This window comes from Pseudorca crassidens, chromosome 10, assembly GCF_039906515.1.
Source record: "Pseudorca crassidens isolate mPseCra1 chromosome 10, mPseCra1.hap1, whole genome shotgun sequence".
In the NCBI taxonomy this organism is placed as follows: domain Eukaryota; kingdom Metazoa; phylum Chordata; class Mammalia; order Artiodactyla; family Delphinidae; genus Pseudorca; species Pseudorca crassidens.
Window position 1 is genome coordinate 66,844,888 of NC_090305.1, and position 21,572 is coordinate 66,866,459.

Sequence of the window (21,572 nt, forward strand, 5' to 3'; positions counted from 1 at the left end):
CTTACACACACCTAAGGAGTATAGGTTTAAGAATGTCTGCTCTAGGGCTTCCCTGGTGGCGCAGTGGTTGAGAGTCCACCTGCCGATGCAGGGGACACGGGTTCATGCCCTGGTCCGGGAAGATCCCACATGCTGCGGAGCCGCTAGGCCCGTGAGCCACGGCTGCTGAGCCTGCGCGTCCGGAGCCTGTGCTCCGCAACGGGAGAGGCCACAACATTGAGAGGCCCGCGTACCGCCAAAAAAAAAGAATGTCTGCTCTAGAGGAAGAAATGAATGGAAGAAAAGCTACTAGAAGGCCATGACTTCAAGGAAAGAAACAACACAGGGAGTATAAAGGGACATCTCCTTTGACAAAAAATCACTAAGAATAAAAATGCACAGATCCACCTCCTAGAGCAATGAAAATAAAAATTAACAAATGGGACCTAATTCAACTTAAAAGCTTTTGCACAGCAAAGGAAACTACAAAGAAGATGAAAAGACAACCCTCAGAATGGGAGAAAATATTTGCAAACAAAGTGATAGATAAGGGATTAATCTCCAAAATATACAAACAGCTTGTGCAGCTCAGTATCAAAAAAACAAACAACCCAAACAAAACATGGGTGGAAAATCTAAATAGACATTTCTCCAAAGAAGACATACAGATGGCCAAAAGGCACATGAAAAGATACTCAACATCACTAATTATGAGAAAAATGCAAATCAAACTACCATGAGGTATCACCTTACACTGGTCAGAATGGCTATCATCAAAAAATCTACAAACAATAAATGCTACAGAGGGTGTGGAGAAAAGGGAACCCTGCTACACTGCTGGTGGAACTGTAAACTGGTATAGCCCCTATGGAGAACAGTACTATGGAGGTTCCTTAAAAAACTAAAAATAGAGCTACCATATGATCCAGCAATCCCACTCATGGGCATATATCCAGAGACAACTGTGATTTGAAAAGATACATGCACCCCAATGTTCACTGCAGTACTATTTACAAGAGCCAGGACAGGGAAGCAACCTAAATGTCCATCAACAGAGGAATGGATAAAGAAGATATGGTACATACATACAATGGAATATTAGCCATAAAAAAGAATGAAATAATGCCATTTGCAGTAACATGATAGACCTAGAGATTGTCATACTGAGTGAAGTCAGACAGAGAAAGACAAATATCATATGTATCACTTATGTGTGGAATCTAAAAAAAATGGTACAAATGAACTTATTTACAAAACAGAGAGTCACATATGTAGAAAATAAACTTATGGTTACCAGAGGGGAAGGAAGGGAAGGATAAATTGAGAAATTGGGATTGACATATACACACTACTATACATAAAACAGATAACTAATAAGGGCCTACTGTATAGCACAGGGAACTCTACTCAATACACTGTAATGGCCTATATGTGAAAAGAATCTAAAAAAGAGTGGATATATGTATATGTATAACTGATTCACTTTGCAGTACACCTGAAACTAACACAACATTGTAAGTCAACTGTACTCCAAGAAAATTGTTTTAAAAACACGTTTTCAAACTTATACCAAAAATATTTCATTTACCTAATGACATATTATCTGGTTCCAAAAACACAATAAACTTCTTATCAGTTACATCTGCATATTTCTAAAAGAATATTCGTAAAGTCATATGCACAAAGTATCTCTGAATACCTACTTGTGCTCTCCTTTTCAGTTTGACTTTTCTTTGGAATTCGATATACCTCCTGCAAAAAATAAACCAAAAGAAAAGTTATCAGTGTGGAATGGAAGTGGTGATTGCTTTGAAGCTGAATGATTTCACATGGCAACAAAGAAATGGGGAGGAACAATCTGGTATTTAATTATTCTCCAAAATTTTACCTATGTTTGGCTTTAAATAAAAATAGATCCTGGTCCCTTAAAAAACAAGTAAAAACATATAGCACAAATACATATTTATTTCTAAACGTCTACCAGGCTTGTATGACCTCATTAGCCAAGTAGCAGACTAAGTAACTAAGACATTTTATTTCTGGCAGGAATACACCTCCTGATAATCTTAATTTCTATATGCCTTCTGCACATAAAATGAAGTCATATATAGTTCATTTACTGAGAGTATGCATATGAACAAGTCAAACATCTCACTTGCCATCCCTACTTAAGGGAAGAAAAGGTTAGTAATACCTCAGCTATATAAACACACTTCAGAAAAATTACATGTGTAAACACAATTCCTGCTATTCAGCGTATTTTTCTATAAATACAAAATCAACTTGGCTAATGGCCAAATCTACTTTTATACTGCAGTTATTTTAAAAAAGGAAAGTTTTGGATCATTGTTGCTCTTCAAATACTATCTAATACTTTATCAAAATTGTTCTTGAGAAATATAAACTACGTTTTTAAGCCTTGAGGTACCTTTTCTTGCTGTATGAATCTAAAGCCTAGCAACAATTCTGTTCCCTGACAATCTCTCACTGTTCTAAGTCCATCAAGTAGCTCTTGGGCACATACTTCCTTATCCAGTCACCTTGTTAAGTGGGCAAATGGCAAACCCACACATTCTCAATGGTACATCATATAAAACCCTTCCTTCAGAGTAATCTCATAATACTGACCACACCTATATGACCTGGTAATCCCATTTTTTAGGAAATGTACTCCAAGAAAAATCTTTCCACACGATTTTTGGTTCTAGCAGCATTTGTGGAAAACGAAATAACCCACATGTCACACAACTGAGGAAAGTTCAAGATGTAATATTCAGCTGCCAGTAAAAATGCCAATGTGGACTTTACAGATGCAGGGCAATCTGTATGAATGCATTATCTTATTTGAATTTCAAAACAACCCTATGAGGTTGCTATCTCCATTTTACAAATGGGAAAACTTACTTAAAAAGTTTAGCAACCTGCCCAAGGTTATGATGCCTTTTATCATCTGTACCAGATGACATAGTGGCATTATTCTGGGAAGGAGTACCATTTTGGGGATTTATCCACAAATGTAGGTAACATCCACTATCCCCCTAGCCTTTTCTAAGTAGAACTTCCACTACAGCTGGGATTCTCAATTCTGGCTGCAGAATTAAACCACTCCAGGCAACTTTTATAGATACACTATCCAAAACAAATTGAATCTAAAATTCTGGGAATGGGTCCCAGGCACCTGTATTTTTTAGAAGTTCCCCAGATGATTCTGATGTCCAGAGAAAGTGGACATCACTGAATTACTGGCTTCTCTTAACAGCCCTCACTCATTCCTTCCTCACAAGGGAGAATTTGAGAGAAAGAACTATGTATGTCTATCCTCAGTTCAGAGCCATCTGGGCTCTTTCTCCTCTTGGGCTGCTTCTGCCTGTAGAGAGGATACATTCTAATCTATTCCTCTGAGGGATGCCTGGAGTTGTCTAATTCAATGTCTACCTGTGGGTATGAATCAGGGATAAAGAGAGGAAGGACTTAACACTTTTAGCTCTGACTTCTCTATCCACCTCTTGGAGGGGTTAACAAACTCAGGAAAAAGAACGCCACTTATCAGCACCTACCCACATTATAGGGAAAAACAGGTATTCTGCTAATTTTAAAAGTTTGAAAATGACTGTTGCATTAGGTACTCTGTAAACCTAGGCACTCCAAAAGAGTTCATTCATGAAGGGTGCTCAAAACAGATATATCGAGGATGATATCTGAGTCAACTAAGAATTACACAATTTTAACTCAGTTTCTTTTGCAGAAGGTCTCAGCATTACAGGTATTCATTACAAACATTTATAGCAATTTATTACAGACCTCAAGTTTGGGGCCCATTCTATGGTGGCGGTTAATATACCGAGGAAATGCTTCTCAAAGATACATTCTTAATTCCATTCAAAAGTTTAGAGCAACTGCTAACTAGAAAATGTATTCTGATCACTGAGTTGTACACATGAAACTAATATTGTATGTCAAACATACTTCAATTTTAAAAAAAGGATTCAGGGACTTCCCTGGTGGTCCAATGGGTAAGACTCTGAGTTCCCAATGCAGGGGGCCCGGGTTCAATCCCTGGTTGGGGAACTAGAGCCTGCATGCATGCCACAACTAAGAAGTTCGCACACCGCAAGGAAGATCCAGTGCAGCCAAAATAAATAAATAAAAATTTTAAGTATTCTGATGTTCACAAAATGGCTGATTACTACTGATTAGTGACCAAGAGCTACTGACTATTAGAGTATGCCTAACACTATGGGGAAGTCCTATCAACATGCACCTAAGCACTTGGAATTACTAACTTCCTCCTCTTCATATTGTCAAAGCTGTATACAAAATTTAAGCTGGAAACTAAGATTATCTACTTTGAGGCCCTGAAATGCAACAGAATCTTTCCAAAGTCCCACAACAACAAAAAGTAAGAAGGAAGCAGCCCTATAAAGATTACTGTAACATTTCTTAGGATCATTCTGTCTTGTGAATAAACAGCAATAGTGTTAGCCTACATGATATGAAAATCTGTTTGGAATAATGTCACACCCGCATGGCACAGAATCCATTGCTGAAACTGCTATCTGAGTTGCCTTCATTCACACTAATCCTTTATCTAAATGGGAGATTAAAAAAATTAAATTAGAGGATAAGAGTCAGAAGTCCTACATCTCCTAACAGGTAGCCAGAAAGCAGGGAGAGAGAAAACTGAGGGTAAGAAAGTATTAAAAAGAAAAAAAAAAGAAAAGAAAATTTTTTAGAACTGACATATTAAGTCACCAGATAGAGAGGGCTCAGAGCACCTCCCACAACAAAGGAGTCGAAATAGTATCAAAATAGCAACACTGTAAGCTGGAAAATGATACAATGACATCTTGAACATTTTGAGGGAAAATCTATTTCCAAATGGTAATTATATGATTTGCCAAACAAGAATAGAATAAAGGTATTTTTCAGTTATAAGGTCTCAAAATTTTGTCTACCAGAAGAGAATGTTAAAGACACTCCAATGTGGAGGGCCTAAAATTCAAGATTCTAGATTGTGTGAAATACATCTCATAAATTGTCTACAGTGTACATTGCACCATACTACGTACAATAATTTATAAGACCTAACAATAATTCCTGACAGAGTGATGGAAAATCTTTCGAAAGTTACTGTAAATGAATTACCCAGCATTTAGATGATATAGGCATAGATTAATAAATATATGTACATAAATTCAACAATGGGGCATTCAAAATAGATCAAGTGTCCAAGCTCTACTTCTGTGCAAATAACTAGGCGGTGGTGGCTATTTAAAATAACACCTGCAAAAGATCCGAAGATGTCATTCTAACCTGTCAGAATTTCAAAAAAAGTTGTCTTCCAACAATACTGTCCCTAACTGAAAAGTTTAGTTATCTAGAAAGTGTTTTTAAAGCAACTGTTATAATTAGCAATATAAATTTTTTACAAAAGGGGTACATGTTTTGACTATGGGTTACTTGAAAAATGATGAAGATATTAACAGAAATGTACACCAAAGACGAAGAATTAGCTTATAAAACAAGATTATGAGCTGGAGTCTGAAGGGCAAGTGGAGGAGAGAGCCAAGAGAAGCCTGAAGGGACTTCCCTGGTGGTGCAGTGGTTAAGAGTCCGCCTGCCAATTCAGGGGACACAGGTTCAAGCCCTGGTCCGGGAAGACCCCACATGACACAGAGCAACTAAGCCCGTGTGCCACAACTACTGAGCCTGCGCTCTAGAGCCCACAAGCCACATGTACTGAACCCACGTGTCACAACTAGTGAAGCCCGTGCACCTAGAGCCCGTGCTCTGCAACAAGAGAAGCCACCACAATGGGAAGCCCGCGCACTGTAACAAAGAGTAGCCCCTGCTCACCACAAGTAGACAAAGCCCATGCACAGCAACGAAGACCCAATGCAGCCAAAAATAAATAAGTAAATAAATTTATTTTTTAAAAAAAGGAGAGAGAAAGCCGAAAATATAGACCTAAAATTCAGGAAATAGGCTAAAGCAAGAGATCCACAATCTGGGAAAACCTTAAGAAAACAATCGATATATAGTGTTACTGTCAGAGATTGCCAAGAGAGAAGGTACATAGAGAAAAACAGACTGACTTGAAGGAAAATGAAATTAAAAGGTGGAAAGTCTTTATACCTGATTCATACTGTAAGTTTTCCATTTCTTAATAAACACCTGCCAGCAATCTCACTTCTGTGTATGTATCCAAACAAAATGAAAAGCAGATCTCAAAGAGATGCCTGACTCCCATGTTCACTGCAGCATTATTCACAATAGCCAAAATACAGAAACAACCTAAGTGTCCATCAAGAGATGAATGGATAGAGAAGCTATGGTATATGTATACAATGGATATCATTCAATCAGGAGAAAGAAGGGCACCTTGCCACTTGTGACATGGATAGACCCTGAGGGTATTATGCTAAATGAAATAAGACAGAGAAAGACAAACACTGTACAATATCACTTATTATATGTAATCCAAAATAGCTGAACTCATAGAAACAGAGACTAAAACAGGGGTGAAGGGAGGTAGAGTTAGAAACTTGGTCAGAGTTACAAACTTCCAATTATAAGATGAGTAAGTTCCGGGGATCTAATGTACAGCATAGTGATACAGTTAATAATACTGTACTATATACTTGAAAGTTGCCAAGAGAATAGATCTTTAATATTCTCCCCGAAAAAAAGAAATGGTAATAATGCAGGTGTTAGCTAACACTATGGTGGTAACCAGTTTGCAATATATATGTGTATCAAATCAACAGGTGTACACGTTAACCTTACACAATGTTAAATGTCAGTTATATCACAATAAAGCTGGGGAGAAAAGAAAGGAATGTAGATACTAAAACAAAGGACCATTTTAACTCGAGAAATATTATATAGCTATGAGTTCGATGTTTTTGTCTTTATTGTATGTGAATCATGATTCCCCAAAAGCAGTTAGATTATATTTAAAGTACAGTAAATAGATTCTGAGTAAACGGATTCTCTTATGGAAAAAAAAAGTTTACTTTTAATTATACAGTTTTTATACTACCCATTTTTAGTTAAAAAAACAAACAACACTTGAAAAAGTTACCTACTGCTAATACGTCACACTAAATCGGTCTAAACTGGGATGTTTTCTTCCAACAGTCTCAAAAAGTACTCATTGGAAGTTTGTTGGCAAAGTACTCCAGCACATTTTTAACACATCTCAAATGATACAGAATAGACTCAAATAGAATAGACTGTAGAAAAAAACAGGATTAAAACAAAATTACAAAACAATACTTTTTCTGGAAAGTGTAAAAATTTAACACTGATGTAGACTGTTCTTTAGCTAAACAAGACTTTGAGAACAAAATAATTTACAATGAGAGTATAATTTTTTACCTTTTATTATATACAGATCAGATTATATATTCTGTAATAACACATTTACTTTTTACAACTAAGACTATTTTTCCTTGTTATTAGCAAGTACAGATAAAATTGTGTAGTGTATGTGTCAAACAAATCTTTATTCCTAAATGACAGCAAGACTAAGAACAAAAAAGAGAAAGAGACTCTGAGCAAGGTGCCATTTTTACAGCTGGAAGAGGAGATAAAAAGCAGGAAGGGACAGGAAGAAAATGTGAAAGCAAAGTTATGCGATATGGAGGCTAGAAGTTAAAGTGCCAACTCCAGGTAAAAGGAATTCTAGGAGAGAAGGAACTTTTTTGAGAAATAATGAAGAGTTTTCCAGAATTAAAGAAACATAAAATACCTTTCATTAAAAAGGCAAAGAGCATCAAATAAGAAACAAAGACTATGACCTAGCAATTCTGCATCTATGTTTATCCATCCGTCCCCCGCCCAATTTCATATTGGCTCATACAACAATATGTAGAAAATGATATCCATACAATGGAGTATTATTCAGCTACAAAGTGTAATTAACTACTGATACATACTACAACATGGATAAAGCCTGAAAACACTATGCTAAGTAAAAGCAGCCAGACACAAAAAGCCACAGATTTCATGATTCCATTTATCCTCATTATTCAGAGATCCTGTATCTGCAAATTCACCAACTCACTAACATTAATTTGTAATCCCAAAATCAATACATGAGACAAAACTTCACCAACTCTCCCCCCCAAAAGATGAGTCAATTGTTGATATTTTTTGATATACTTTTTCCAAATAATTAACTGATAACATGATGCAACATTCTTTTCCCAGGAGTATCTCAGAATCTTTTCATTACTTTTTCTGAAAATGCTTCTAGTACACTAGTGGTCTTATATATTTCCTTTCCAACTTCTTCAATATTATTTTTACTGACTTTATGAAATCAGTGCATTTTTACTTCACAATAGGTCTGCCAACTTTTATAACAGTGAGACTGGCTGAAAAAGAAAACCCATTGGACAATGATACATGCTGATGTTAACTGAGAAGGGACCTTTGAATAAGAATTTTTTTAAGTGTTCAGTTCACTAATGTTTTTTGTCATAATTTTTGTTTCTCTAAGCAATTTTGAAACTGAAGATACTGAGAATACTATATACGTGTGTATATGTATATATGAATGTTTATGTATTTAGTTACATGTGAGAGATAAGCTTCTCCAAGATAACTGAATGTATTAGAAGATTTTTTAAAACCCTACTTTAAACCCCATTTAAAAAAAATCCTTCTTCCCAGGATTTTCAGGTATTTGTGAAGTTTCAGGGTTAGAAGCAAAGAAACCAAATATTTACGTGAATTTACTGAACACTGAAAATCTAGAAAAAGAGGTAAGAACTTAGAGAAATAAAATGATAATAAATAAATAAACTTGGGAATTCCCTGTCAGTCCAGTGGTTAAGACTTGGCACTTTCACTGCCATGCCCTGGGTTCAATCCCTGGTGGGGGAACTAAGATCTCGCAAGCTGTACGGTGCAGCCAAAAAATGACAACAGAAAAAACTAAGCTCATCTGGTTCCCATTGAAACCGTATGGCTTACAGACAAATCATCTTGGAAAATACATGGTTAAATCAATTCTGTTAGTCATTTAGGCTAAGGATATTAAAACACTTATATCTGGGTAATATCAGACTGTAAAGAAACCTGATTCACAATTCCACACACCAGTGCAGGGGTCAGCAAACTACGCCCTGAAGTCTGACCTGCAGCCTGGTTCTTTAAGTGCCCCTTCAACCCCAGCTAAGAATGGTTTTTTACATTTTTAAAGTGAGGGAGAAAAGGGGAGGGAAGAGGAAAAAGGAAGGGGAAGAAAAGGGCAGAAAGAAGGGAAGAAGAAGAAGCGTGGAAGAGACTGAGGCCTCACAGTCACATTTTAAATTTAAGTATTTTAATATTTACTATCTGACCTTTTACAGAAAAAAACTGCCAACCCTTGATCTAGAGAAATAAAAGCACATCTTTGGGTAATATATGACTGTCTTGGAACCTGATTCATAATTCTATATACTAGCATAAAGATTTTAAAGATCCATTTTCTTGATTAACAACAACAAAATTTTAAAAATGAACATACAACATATAACTTCAATGTCTATGGCCCTATACCACTCTAAGGTTAAAAAGAAAAAAAAGAAAAAGAAAGAAAGAAAGAAATTACTGGGCAAATACTGATAAGTAAATACCCTAGGCTCCTTTTCCCTCAGCATAATTCTGTGAAATGCTTTCAGTGGTAATGGTTCTATAACCCAGATTTAGCTTCCTTTAATAGAAGGAAGAACTGTACCTCGATCATCATACCCCTGTAAAGTGTTAAGAGTCTATGATTTTATCTCATAAATTGTATTACAAAAAGTGGGAGTAGGGGTATCTCCATTAGGTCACAGAGGTCCTGAGATTTGACTGGAAAAATAACTTAGAAGATAATACACGTGTCTGGAAGTTTTATAAAATCACACACATGAGAGGGGCGGAGGAAGGGAGAGTAAGGGGAAGAGGGAGTAGAATAATTTTATTTATTCTTTTAAACCCTTGAATAAACACTCTAACTTCAGACAGCTGGGCTCCCAACAAACAAAAGATAATAAGATCCAATTTCAGTTTTCAGCCACTCAGAAAAATGGGCAAAGGATATGGACATAGTTCTTACAATAGGAAATATAAACGTAAATATATTTAATACTTCATGTATAAGAGAAATGCAAATTAAAACTATAATAATATTCCATTTTTGCCTATCCGTCTGACCAACATAAAGTTAGACAACACCTGTGTTGGCCAGGGTGTAGTGAAACAGGCACTCTTACACATAAACATTGCTGATGAGAGTTAAACTGGTACAACTATGAAGAGAGATTTGGCAGTACCTATCAAAATTACAAATAACACAGACTATGACTCAGATACACAACTTTTAGTAATTTATCCAACATGTATATCCCACATATGTGAATATGTTCAAAAAGTTACTTGCTGCTAAGCTAATGAAAGGAATCAACCTAAATGGCCGAAATAGAAGACTGATTAATGTATGATTATGATAAACTGATTATGGTATATTTATACAATAAAATACTATGCAGTTATGAAAAATAAATTCTTCATAAACTGGTATGAAATAATCTTTACAATATATTAAGTAAAAAGGAGCTAAACAGTGGTGCCAGCTTTGTAAAAAAGGCAAAATATATACATATAGTATGCACAAATTATCTCTAGAACGCTCACAACAAACCAGTTGTATTGGTTGCCTCCAGGGAACAGGACACAGGACAGGGTTAGGAGTGAAATGTTGCCTTTTGAATTTTGTCGTGTGCAGGAATGGTCTATTTTAAAAATTAAAAGAAAAGGTAACATGCCTCAGAAGCAGCCCTAGACACAGTACCAAAAGACTTCTGTGCATCGTGATTGCATTCAAGGTACAGAATGAGGGGCTGTAAAGTCTCAGGCAAAGGCCTAAGGAACATGGGGATTCCCAAGGCAACTTCTAAATGCTGCTATTTAGCAAGTACCATACCTTAAAAAGCTTTCCTAGTTCACTGACATTGTTTAATTTTTATTTTTAAAGGAAGGCATCCAGGGCACTGGTAATATTCCATTTCTCTCTCTTTTTTAAAAATAAATGTATTTATTTATTTTTGGCCGCACTGGGTCTTCGTTGCTGTGCCCAGGCTTTCTCTAGTTGCAGCAAGTGGGGGCTACTTTTCGTCATGGTGTGTGGGCTTCTCATTGCGGTGGCTTCCCTTGTTGTGGAGCACAGGCTCCAGGCGTGTGGGCTTCAGAAGTTGTGGCACGTGGGCTCAGTAGTTGTGGCTTGAGGGCTCCAGAGTGCAGGCTCAGTAGTTGTGGCGCACGGGCTTCGTTGTTCTGCAGCAAGTGGGATCTTCCCAGACCAGGGCTCGAACCCGTCTCCCCTGCATTTGTGGGTAGATTCTTAACCACTGAGCTACCAGGGGAGTCTCTGCCGTTCAGTTTAAACTTGTTCCCCGAACTTCCTCCTTCTCTAGCCTTACCCACCTTGACTCTAATTCAAAAAATCTACCTTAACAACACTCAGTTTTATTCAACACGCATCTAAAATGTGCCGGGCTTCCACTAGTACTGAAGCACAAGGTGAACACCTGACACATGAGCCTGCTTTCAAGGCCTCCCCAGCCCAGTAGTAAAACATGTGTGTAGAAAAATTAAAGTTTTATGCTGGTAAGTAATCACTGAAGAATAATCAAGGTCATGATGATTAAATGTTTCTCAAATTTCAGATTTCTGTTTTCTAGGCAAGTTAATTCCAAATCTAAGATTTTCTTTTACACTTTCAAATTTACCTCCTCTATAATTTTTCTAATTAAAACTTAAAAATCACCACAGCCCTCCAAGAGACTTCACTGAAGTTATATGTTGCACTAGTCAATACAACACTGCAGCTAAGACCATCCAGCAAACACTTTTTGGACCACAATTGGTTCTTTTCCCAACCCACATATATATACACCCCTGTTTGAGAAACTGCTCATATTTGTGGACCCTTGCCCCAGAAAACCCCACAGTTTTATATATGATTTCAAGCATTCTGAAAATCCCTTGAAATTCAATCATGGATCACAGGTTGATCTCTGCAGCATTAAGGAAAAAAAGATACTTGAACAAAACACTAAAATGATAATTTCTATGATTTAAGAATGAATTTGAACTTATTACAGTTATTAAAACAGAAACAGATTGAGAGAAGTCTGGAAAGTATTCAGCAAAGATACATAATTGCATGAACTGTCTAGCAAGGACGTAGCAATCACTATTTGCTGGATCAGAAAAAGGAATGGAAAGAACATAGGATTTAAATCAGAAGATAATTTTCAGCTATGTCATTTAAAGTTAAGTTACAAACTCATGGGCCTGTTTGTTTCCCTTTCACAGCTGATACAAACACCACCACTTACTCTGCAGGGTTGTAAAGATTACATGACACTCATTCAAGTATTTTCTGACCACCTATCAAATAAAATATACACATTATGGATTCAAGAAGAATCAGGACTTCCCTGGTGGTTCAGTGGTTAAGACTCCGTGCTTACACTGCAAGGGGCATGGGTTCGGTCCCTGGTCAGCGAAGACGCCACATGCCATGGTGTGTGGCCAAAAAATTAAAATATAAATTAAAAAAAAAAATAGCAGCAGTGTGGTACCATGGAAAAAGAAGGACCTTCTTCACTTCATCATTCAAATATTTATGAAGTGCCAAACTACATAGTACGCTCTCACTGTGCCCTGGGGAGACTCAAGTGACCAAGACAGACACAGTCTCTGCCTCTGCACAATGTACAATTATGAAATGTTATCTGCTATGATTGGAAAGGATGTTATGGGAGCATATAGAAAAGGCAGAATACTCTGTCTTGGAGGAACAGGAATGGTTTTCAGGGGAAAGGATGAAACTTAAATGAGAAGAGACATCTAAACAAAAGAAAGTCTTCTCAGAAACAAGTCAATGAGAGAGAGAGAGAGAGAGAGAGAGAGAGAGAGAGAGTGTGTGTGTGTGTGTGTGTGTGTGTGAACATTAGTAGCACTGTCCCACTGGTAGGCCAGAAACTCTTTTGAGGTGAAAATGCATACATAAATAAGAACCAGATTATGCCATGGTATGCAAGCCTTGTTAAGAGAAATGGATTTAACTAAACAATGTAATGAGGAACCATTTAAAAGTTTTAAATAGGACTTTGACATGAACAGATGTATATTTCCAAAAAGATCACTCTGGATACTGAATGTAGCACACACTGTAGGGGTCACAGAGTAGTCATTCACTATTATTAAGTGGTAACTTATTACAACCATTACTAAAAAGATACCATGATGAAAGTAACTCTTACTACCAACGATTAAGGAATGGTCTCTGCCCTTGAAGATCTCAAGGCCTGTGAGGTCCTGTGAGGAGAAACAAGCATCTAAGCAAGTAATTTTAATAACCTGTTAAGACTGCTACCACTGTATAGAAATACAGAAAAAGGAATGATGGATTAGAAAATCACCATTTGTTAATAATCATAGTTGTACAAGATTCAGGCAAATTCACTGGATGGCTGAATTTCACAAAAAAGAGTATTTATTATCTCCAAAGGTGCTCCTATATTATACTCTTTAATTATAAAGGGGAAAATAGTAACTTTACATTGGAGAAACCTGGCAGACACCAACTTAACCAAGTGACTGAAGTTGACAATGCCAGTAATGGGATAAACGAACATTCCAAACAGAACTTCAGACAAATCCAAATTGAGGAATATTCTAAAAAATTTAAAAATATTCAAAAATGTGACGTTTATAAAAGCCAAAGACTGAGGAACTAACTATTCCAGATTAAAGGATACTAAAGAGATACAACTCAATTTAACGCTTGATCTCAGGTTAGATTCTGGATCAGAAATTTTCTTTTTTCTATAGAGGACATTATGGGCACAACTGGCAAAATCTGAATGAGGTCTGTTTAACAGATTAATAGTATTGTGTCACTGTAATTTGCTGATTTTGATAAGTACACTGAAGTCATAAAGAAGAATGTCCTTGTTTTTAGGAAATACACACTAAAAATATCTAGGCGCAGTGGGCATGATATCTGTGACTTATTCTTTAAAAGTTAAAAAGAAATTAAGAGAAAATGTTAAGGTAAATTTGGTAAAATGTTAACACTGGGGAATCTGGATGAAGGGTTTAGAGGAATTTTTACTGTTTTTAACATACATCTGTCACTGGATGTGTATTACGTGAAGAATACATAAGAACAGTATTCTTGCAGTTTTCCTGTTAAGTCTGAAATTACATCAAAATCAAAAGTTAAGAACATTAAGAAGGAAAATTTATATATTTTCATTATGGTTATATATAAAACTAGATTATACCAACTTATCTGTACTCTACAAGTCTCTTAAGTTTCCGACTAACTTGATCATGGTCCTGAGGGAAGAATGACATTCCTTACAGGTGTCTTCTAGCCCAGTAATTCTATAATGTATATACTCTCCCACTTCTCAGATAGTCCAATATCCAAATCACTTAAAGTAACTTTTCCTAAACAGAGTCAAGACGACTTCTTTTTTTTTTAAAAGTAACTTCGTGGGGTATGGAAACATGGTCATCATGTCTCTAGGGAAACAGAATTAAGAGCTCATCCAGGGCTTCCCTGGTGGCGCAGTGGTTGGGAGTCCGCCTGCCGATGCGGGGGACACGGGTTCGTGCCCCGGTCCGGGAGGATCCCACATGCTGCGGAGCGGGTAGGCCCATGAGCCATGGCCGCTGAGCCTGCGCGTCCGGAGCCTGTGCTCCGCAACGGGAGAGGCCACAACAGTGAGAGGCCCGCGTACCGCAAAAAACAAAACAAAACAAAACAAAAAGGAGCTCACCCAAAAGAATAAAGTGTCAAAATGACTTCATTCAAAATCAGAATGTTTAGAGCAGCCAGATTCTGTACTTTATCATTTAGATTAGGTGTTGGCAAACTTTTTCTGTAAAGGACAAAGCAATAAATATTTTAGGCTTTGTTGGCCATCCAGTCTGATGCAACTACTCAACTCTACCAGTGCAGTGCAAAAGCAGCCACAGACGTATGTAAATGAACGAACTTGGCTGGGCTCCCCCCCAAAACTTCATTTACGAAAAAAGGCAGCAGGGCAGATTAGGCCACCCCATAATTTAGATGAAAGTATTATCTGATAATAAAGAAACCAGGCTACTAATAAGTTTTAGACCATGTTTGCCTTTTATCAAATGAGATTCTTATTACAAAAATTCAATGTAGTGGTACCTAAAATAGTGCTCTTTGGGGGCAATTCTGTATTTTAAACAAAAGGGTGAGTAATACTGATCCTTTTGGATACAGAATAATGTCTACTAAGGATTTTGAAATTTATTACAGAAATTCAGGGCACATCATTTCATGTTGAAATGTTGCATAGCAGATTTCACATATTAGTTAGGAACCGAAATTCCAAGCAGTGACTCAAAACTTGTTTTATTTTTTTTTGACCATGCAGCTTTTGGGATCTTAGTGCCCGACCAGGGATTGAACCCAGGTCCCAGCAGTGGAAGCATGGAGTCCTAACCACTGGACCGCCAGGGAGTTTCCCCAGACTCAAAACTTTTCAGTTGGGTAACTCTCTGAATTATTTAAAACTTCTGTAGAGTTCAATGCTTAACTTTCTAGGAAAATAATATGTTTAATTAAAGATAATGTCTTGAGATAAAGATGAAAAAGATAATAAGGATGGTTCTTAAGAAAAGTCCAACTTATCACATGTACAAAATGTCCCTAAATCATCTAATCCAGATGTAACTATAACTACTCAGACTTCACTATAAGGAGACACACATCCTGTAACCTAAGTGTTTATAAGAGAGGCTCTGGAATCACTAGCCATCACAATCTCTCAGCTGTTTAACTGCAACTGAAACTGCCAAATTCATGGGAACCTTACCTCTTCTTCTCATGATCCAAATGAAGATTTTCCAGTCAAGTTTATAATTAATCATCACTTATAACCAGCTGTTTTGCCCTGTGAAGTGTTGGGTATATTTTCAGCATGAGGGGTGATGTACAGTAATTCCTTTTACAAACAGAAATATATGCACATGTCCCTGCTGAAAATGTAGCCCAGTTAATTTGCATGTGAAAATGAATACACGCTCATGTGTAGCAATGTGCTAAGTGATGTTTCTTGTCGAGGTCTACTTTAGGAGTCAAAAATGTGTAAGCCTTGTGGAGCCAAGGCAGTGGTCCTGTGTATAGAGGTATAGAAAAAGTAGCTCACTTAATCCTTTCTCGCCAGGAGTCGGGATTTTCCCAGAACGACATCCATTGTCGGCAATGGACGCACCAAAATAACGCCGGTGCCAGTGAGTTAACCACCTCTGTCCTCTTTTCACCTATTATATTTTTCATGCATCATCCAACTTCCCAACCATCTTCCTGTTTTCTTCACAGAATGCACGCTAGGTTCTTGTTTTTCTTCAGCACGAAGTTGAAAATGGAGTTGAGAAAAGGAGACACATGGTCAGCTGGTGATGTTAACAAGCTCCTTGCTGCCCTGAGAAGCTAGATGGAAATGGTTCAAGTTACAAGGGGGATCATCATCAGATCTGGGAGGACAAAGAGTAATTCATGAAGCTTCATTCCCTTCCCTCCCACCCTCTTTCATTTACTGATGATCCCTATAGTCTGCCTTCACAGCAAAATCAAGATTAAGAAATCTGAAGCAACCTCTTTCAGTTCTTCACTCCATCCAGTATGTAGAAAGGACAAGTGGAACACATGTCCAGCAATGTTACAGTGGCCCAGGAAGGTCAGGGAAGCTTGGAGTGGCTAACATAACCACAATCTTAGATCAATGCTTTTTAGTATAATCTTGAAATTAACATCAGCAACTAACACATGCTTGGCAACAGGTGCTTAATAAAAGTTGGTTGAATAACACATTTTCTTTTCTGCCAACATCTACTTGAACACACAGGTGGAAGTCAGACAGAAGTAGTTAACTCTTTCAATGCCGGGAATAGGATGGATATATAGTAATCACATCAAGTCAAGGTGTTTCTCTAAAACATGTTCAAATTATGGGTTCCCTAGCTGAAGTATATTTTTTAAGGACAACTATAACCGGTTTTGAAATTAGAACCACGGTGAATGTTAATTAGAAAGATAGATGAATTAAGAACCCCAGCACCAATGCATAACAAAACATCACAGTTCAGGCAAGCAAAAACATTTCTCAGTAATGCAATTCTAGATGGGTAATGATTCCAGAGCAAACTATAAAGTTTGAGGAAGGAGGATTTTATTTAATAACTTCCTTGATGCTAAGAATTGGGATAAATCCGAAGTATGAACGTTAAGAAGAATATATTTTAGGTACAAATAAAATTTTAAACCTCAAGTCAAGAGGATCATCAGTCTACATAGTACTGTGCAACCACTTCGATCTTTCAGATAGGAGTGAAGAGGACAAGCAAGGGAAGAAATAATTGTGTAGGACTCAAAAACATTTATGTCTGGAGTGTGAGTTTAAAGTACCAGTTATATCTAATTGAGTTAAGGATATTCCAGAGAATAATTTATATCATTACAATTATAATTAAAAAAACTACCATACAGAGAAACAAAAACATTTACTTATTCCAGATTTCAAGAAGAGACAGGTTTTTAAGAAATTAAGATGATTATGTCTTTTTTTTTTTTTTTTTAAATTACGTCAACCAGAGCCTTCTCAGGCAAAAGTGAACTACTAGGTCTACAACCCCCCTCTCTATAAAACTATGTCTGTAAGGCCTTTTCTACCTTCACCTGAGTGCCTGTCTCCATTTCCACCTTCCTTACTGAGCCAATCATAGTACAGGCTCTACTAGCAGTCTCCAAACACAAGAGGGACTTCGTCCAGGGACTCCTGTGCCCTCACAAAGCAGGCCTTAAATAAAGGTTCACACAAATGACTGTCCCAGCAGCTCTTTCAATTAATTGCAACTCCAGTTCCTGCATTCACATGTTGTGTCATAAACAGATTTACTCTGAATCTTTCCTTTTATATTTATAAAAAGGTCAGATTTCAAATAATAAGGCTGAGTTTATGCTGAACTGTAGGTGATCAAAGAGTAGCATGAGTAAGAGCTCAAATGGGTAAATGAGAGCTGAAACCACACCATACTTAAAGAAGGGTCTCAACACAGTAAATTACAAATGCAAAAATAAGCACAGTGCACAACCAACCAACTACACTCATTCTGCTCAGTATAAGGATAGTTCCCTATGGGTCAAATGGTAGGATATAATGGGTGAGCTTTGTAGTCATAATTGGGAACAGAGAAGACTCAGTCCATTTTGCTGCAAATCTGTATTCTTGGTTTATCTGGTTGCTTCACCTCTGGCGCAAGAAAGGAGGAACAGAAAAACAGAGGCTAGGTAGTAACCTGTTCCCACAGGGTCCTCAAGACCTGGATCCCAGGATCCCACTTACAATCAGAATTTGCCACATCTCTCCTAGGCTCATCCTGTTATTCACTTCTGTGTTTATCCAAGACCCAGACTGGGTTCTCTGCAAAGAAAACCCTGCACATCATGCTACATACTTTAACAAGTGATTATGCAAGTATTAGATGTAAGGGTTCCAGAACTCTATATTTTTCCTCTCGATAACATCTTCTGGCCAGAAAAATAGGCATTTAAAAGTAGGCCTATTTCAGAAACAATAATAAAACTGAGTATGAACTAGCTCCATATAATGTTGTTTTACTGGAACAGATATTTATGTTCAATAGTTTGCTTTGGGTTTTTTTTGTCATGAGACATTCCACCAAGCTAACAAGCATGATTCTATAGCTTTATATGTTCAATCATTTTTGATGAGAAGTTGCAAAATTACCTTGGCTTCCAATTAATTTTATTTTTAATTAATTTCTAGTTAATCCAATAAATTAATTTCCAATTATTTTAAACATTCATTTTTTTCTTACATAGACTCAAATGTAGAATTCATATTTGTTACTAAAAGGATTTTTGTTTTTAATGTAAAGACCACCTGAATGACTGAATTTACTGTTGTGATATACTTTTGTAAACAAGGAAAAGGGGGATGTTTGTATATTAGTTTGGCTGGTATCTCTGGCCAAGGTTTAAAAGACATTATTTATTTATAAAGACATTTATAATTAGCTGACAGAGAGATAATATTCCATTTTTCAAAAATACATACAGCTAGAAAAGTAGGTAATTCGACTGAAGGTTTACAGAACTCTAAACCTGGGTAATTCAGGTTAAAATGAACAGAAATGTTTTCTTACCTTTAGGTCTTTCCAACTGTCCAGGAGCTTGGTGGCCAAATCACTTATATCTACTGTTTTATCTGGCTGTTCCTGGCTCCTCTCACTCTCCACATCAGATACACCCTCCTCTTCATCTTGGGATGGTGTTTCCTCAGCAATAGGTTCGTCTAGTTTTGTGCCATTGCTCTCTTTAGGCTCTATTTCAGTGTCAGCCTCTGGTTCAGATGTGGGTAGCTTAATGGCCTCCACAGCAATTTCACTATCAACTTTAGATTCAGGCAGCTGTTGTGTGAGTAGCTGTTGTGACTGTAACTCTTCCTCTTCTTCTATAGGGACGTTTTCTAACTGGTCAAGGTCCTCTTTGCCATCCTTGCCTTCTAGCTCACTGGTGGCATCAGAGATCGCACTGTCCATGCTATTTTCACTTATAATTTTAAGTCTGCGAAACATTAGCTTCTTGGGGGTGTCTGTATCAGCTTCTATGCTCAGCTTGGTGGAAGGATCAGGTGTGTTGAGCGGTGTGTGAGCACGTGATGTATTCTCGCTAGAATACCCATCTCCTTCACTCAGCTGAGGGACAGCAGTCTTGGTTTGAGACCAACGTTGAATAATAGGAAGTACTTTGCTTTCCTCCAACATATTTTTAGTAGGAATGGGTAAATGTTCCAAAGTCTTTATAATCTGATTAAACATAATTTAAAAAAAAACAAACATCACTTTGTACAGCTGACTTTTCAAGCCTCTCCATGGGACTCAGATCAATTCTGTAGAAACAGTGTTTTTTTTTTACTGTCTTATTAAATTAAGACCTAAATCTTGTAACCACAGATGGATTTAAATGTCATAATATTAGTTTCCTCTAGTATGGAAGGAAAAGTGTTTGATTTTTTATTTTTTTATTTTTTTGGCTGCACCACAAGGCATATGGGATCTTAGTTCCCCAACCAGGGATCAAATCCGTGCCCCCTGCAGTGGAAGCTCAGAGTCTCAACCACTGGACCGCCAGCTAAGTCCCAGAAAAGTGTTTTAATAAGCCTGACCAGCAAGAATAAAATGTGGAGCAGGTGACTGCTCACACATCAAATAAGACTAATTTAATTAATATTCTCTACCAGTAGTTCTCAAACCCAGGTAGATTTTTTAAAAATATAAACACTACTGGACCTCATCCTGGGTACGTTTTTCTAAACAGTTTCCCAAGTGACTGTGATAAAGGCCTGGGAACTAAGCAACAATATATATTTAAATGTCTTGCATACAAACAAAAAATGCAGATATTACTTAACCTCCTTAGCCTTTGACAAACAGCTGTCTAGCAAAGAGAGACACTCTCTTCATTCTGAGATAACCACCCCCACCCCACACTCTGAAATCCAATAATTTCTTCCAAAGTACTCCCCCAGTGTAGTTCTACAGAAACTCCAAGGCTTCCCCAACTCCTACTTATTGCTGAATCTCCTGGGAGAAGGATGGAGGCAAGACAATCACTCATTTGCCCAATCATGTTTTTGTTTTTAAAAGTATATTATTAAATGACCTGGGGATTATATTAGCACTTATGATTAAAAAGAACTACATTTAAACCAAGTTAGAAAATACTGTGTATTTCACGGGACGGTATAAATATAACAATTCCACTAACGACATTGTCAATGAACATCTATTTAGATCTTTTAAAACAATTTACTCCTCAAAATGTTCTTACTCTTGTCATCCAGAATTCAGCTCTTCATAATTTTTTAGAACCCCAGAATTTAAGTTCCATATGGTTTCCTATCTTTTTAAAATTATGGTTTTAGCAACACATTGGATCTTTCACTTAACTATGATACTAGTATATCTTGCTCTTGCAGTTCCCAACTATGTAGTACTAAGCTTTAAAAGATACCATAGGGAAAACCACTGGGCAAACTCACTTCCAGCAAGGTGTATGTAAAGTTACAGTTATAGGAATGATATTGGGATGATAAAATGATGTAATTATTTAATATGAGTGGTAAATATAGTGCTAAATTCATTATCACTGATATTATCACAATACCCTCAACCTAAATAATAAATACAGTAGTTTTAAGAAACAAGCAGGTCAGCTGAATGTGAACTGACCTCTTCCTGAAGCTTCTGGTTACTTTCCCGGCCATCACCTAGTTCTGCCATCCAGATCCACAACAAAGACAGCCCATGACGTTCCAGAAAGGACTTCAGGCAAGACTGTGAATGTGTGTTCTTCCATGGGGGAAGCGAAGCAGGATGCAGTGTATTGGGGGGTGGGAGGAGGGAGACACATAATACCACAGAGAGCGTTAAAGAGGGCCCACAAAGAGGACTAGAGTTCATTTATATTCACAAAGAAACCT

General features: G+C 37.1%; 1 protein-coding gene across 6 annotated transcripts in view; it reads right to left on the reverse strand.

The window, feature by feature from the left end:
• The window catches only part of SETD2 (SET domain containing 2, histone lysine methyltransferase), an 84,981-nt gene that overhangs the window by 33,457 nt on the left and 29,952 nt on the right, over positions 1-21,572 (reverse strand). For 2 of the 6 annotated variants that reach the window (XM_067754159.1, XM_067754161.1), the window contains exons 10-12: positions 21,322-21,441; positions 19,234-19,896; positions 1,683-1,731 (exon numbers count right to left, since the gene is read on the reverse strand). In XM_067754159.1, coding sequence (XP_067610260.1) covers positions 1,683-1,731; positions 19,234-19,896; positions 21,322-21,441 — 832 coding nt within the window. Of the gene's footprint in view, positions 1-1,682; positions 1,732-16,214; positions 16,499-19,233; positions 19,897-21,321; positions 21,442-21,572 lie in introns of those variants that run through there. The other 4 variants (XR_010946999.1, XR_010947000.1, XR_010947001.1 and 1 more) reach the window with 4 other exon arrangements.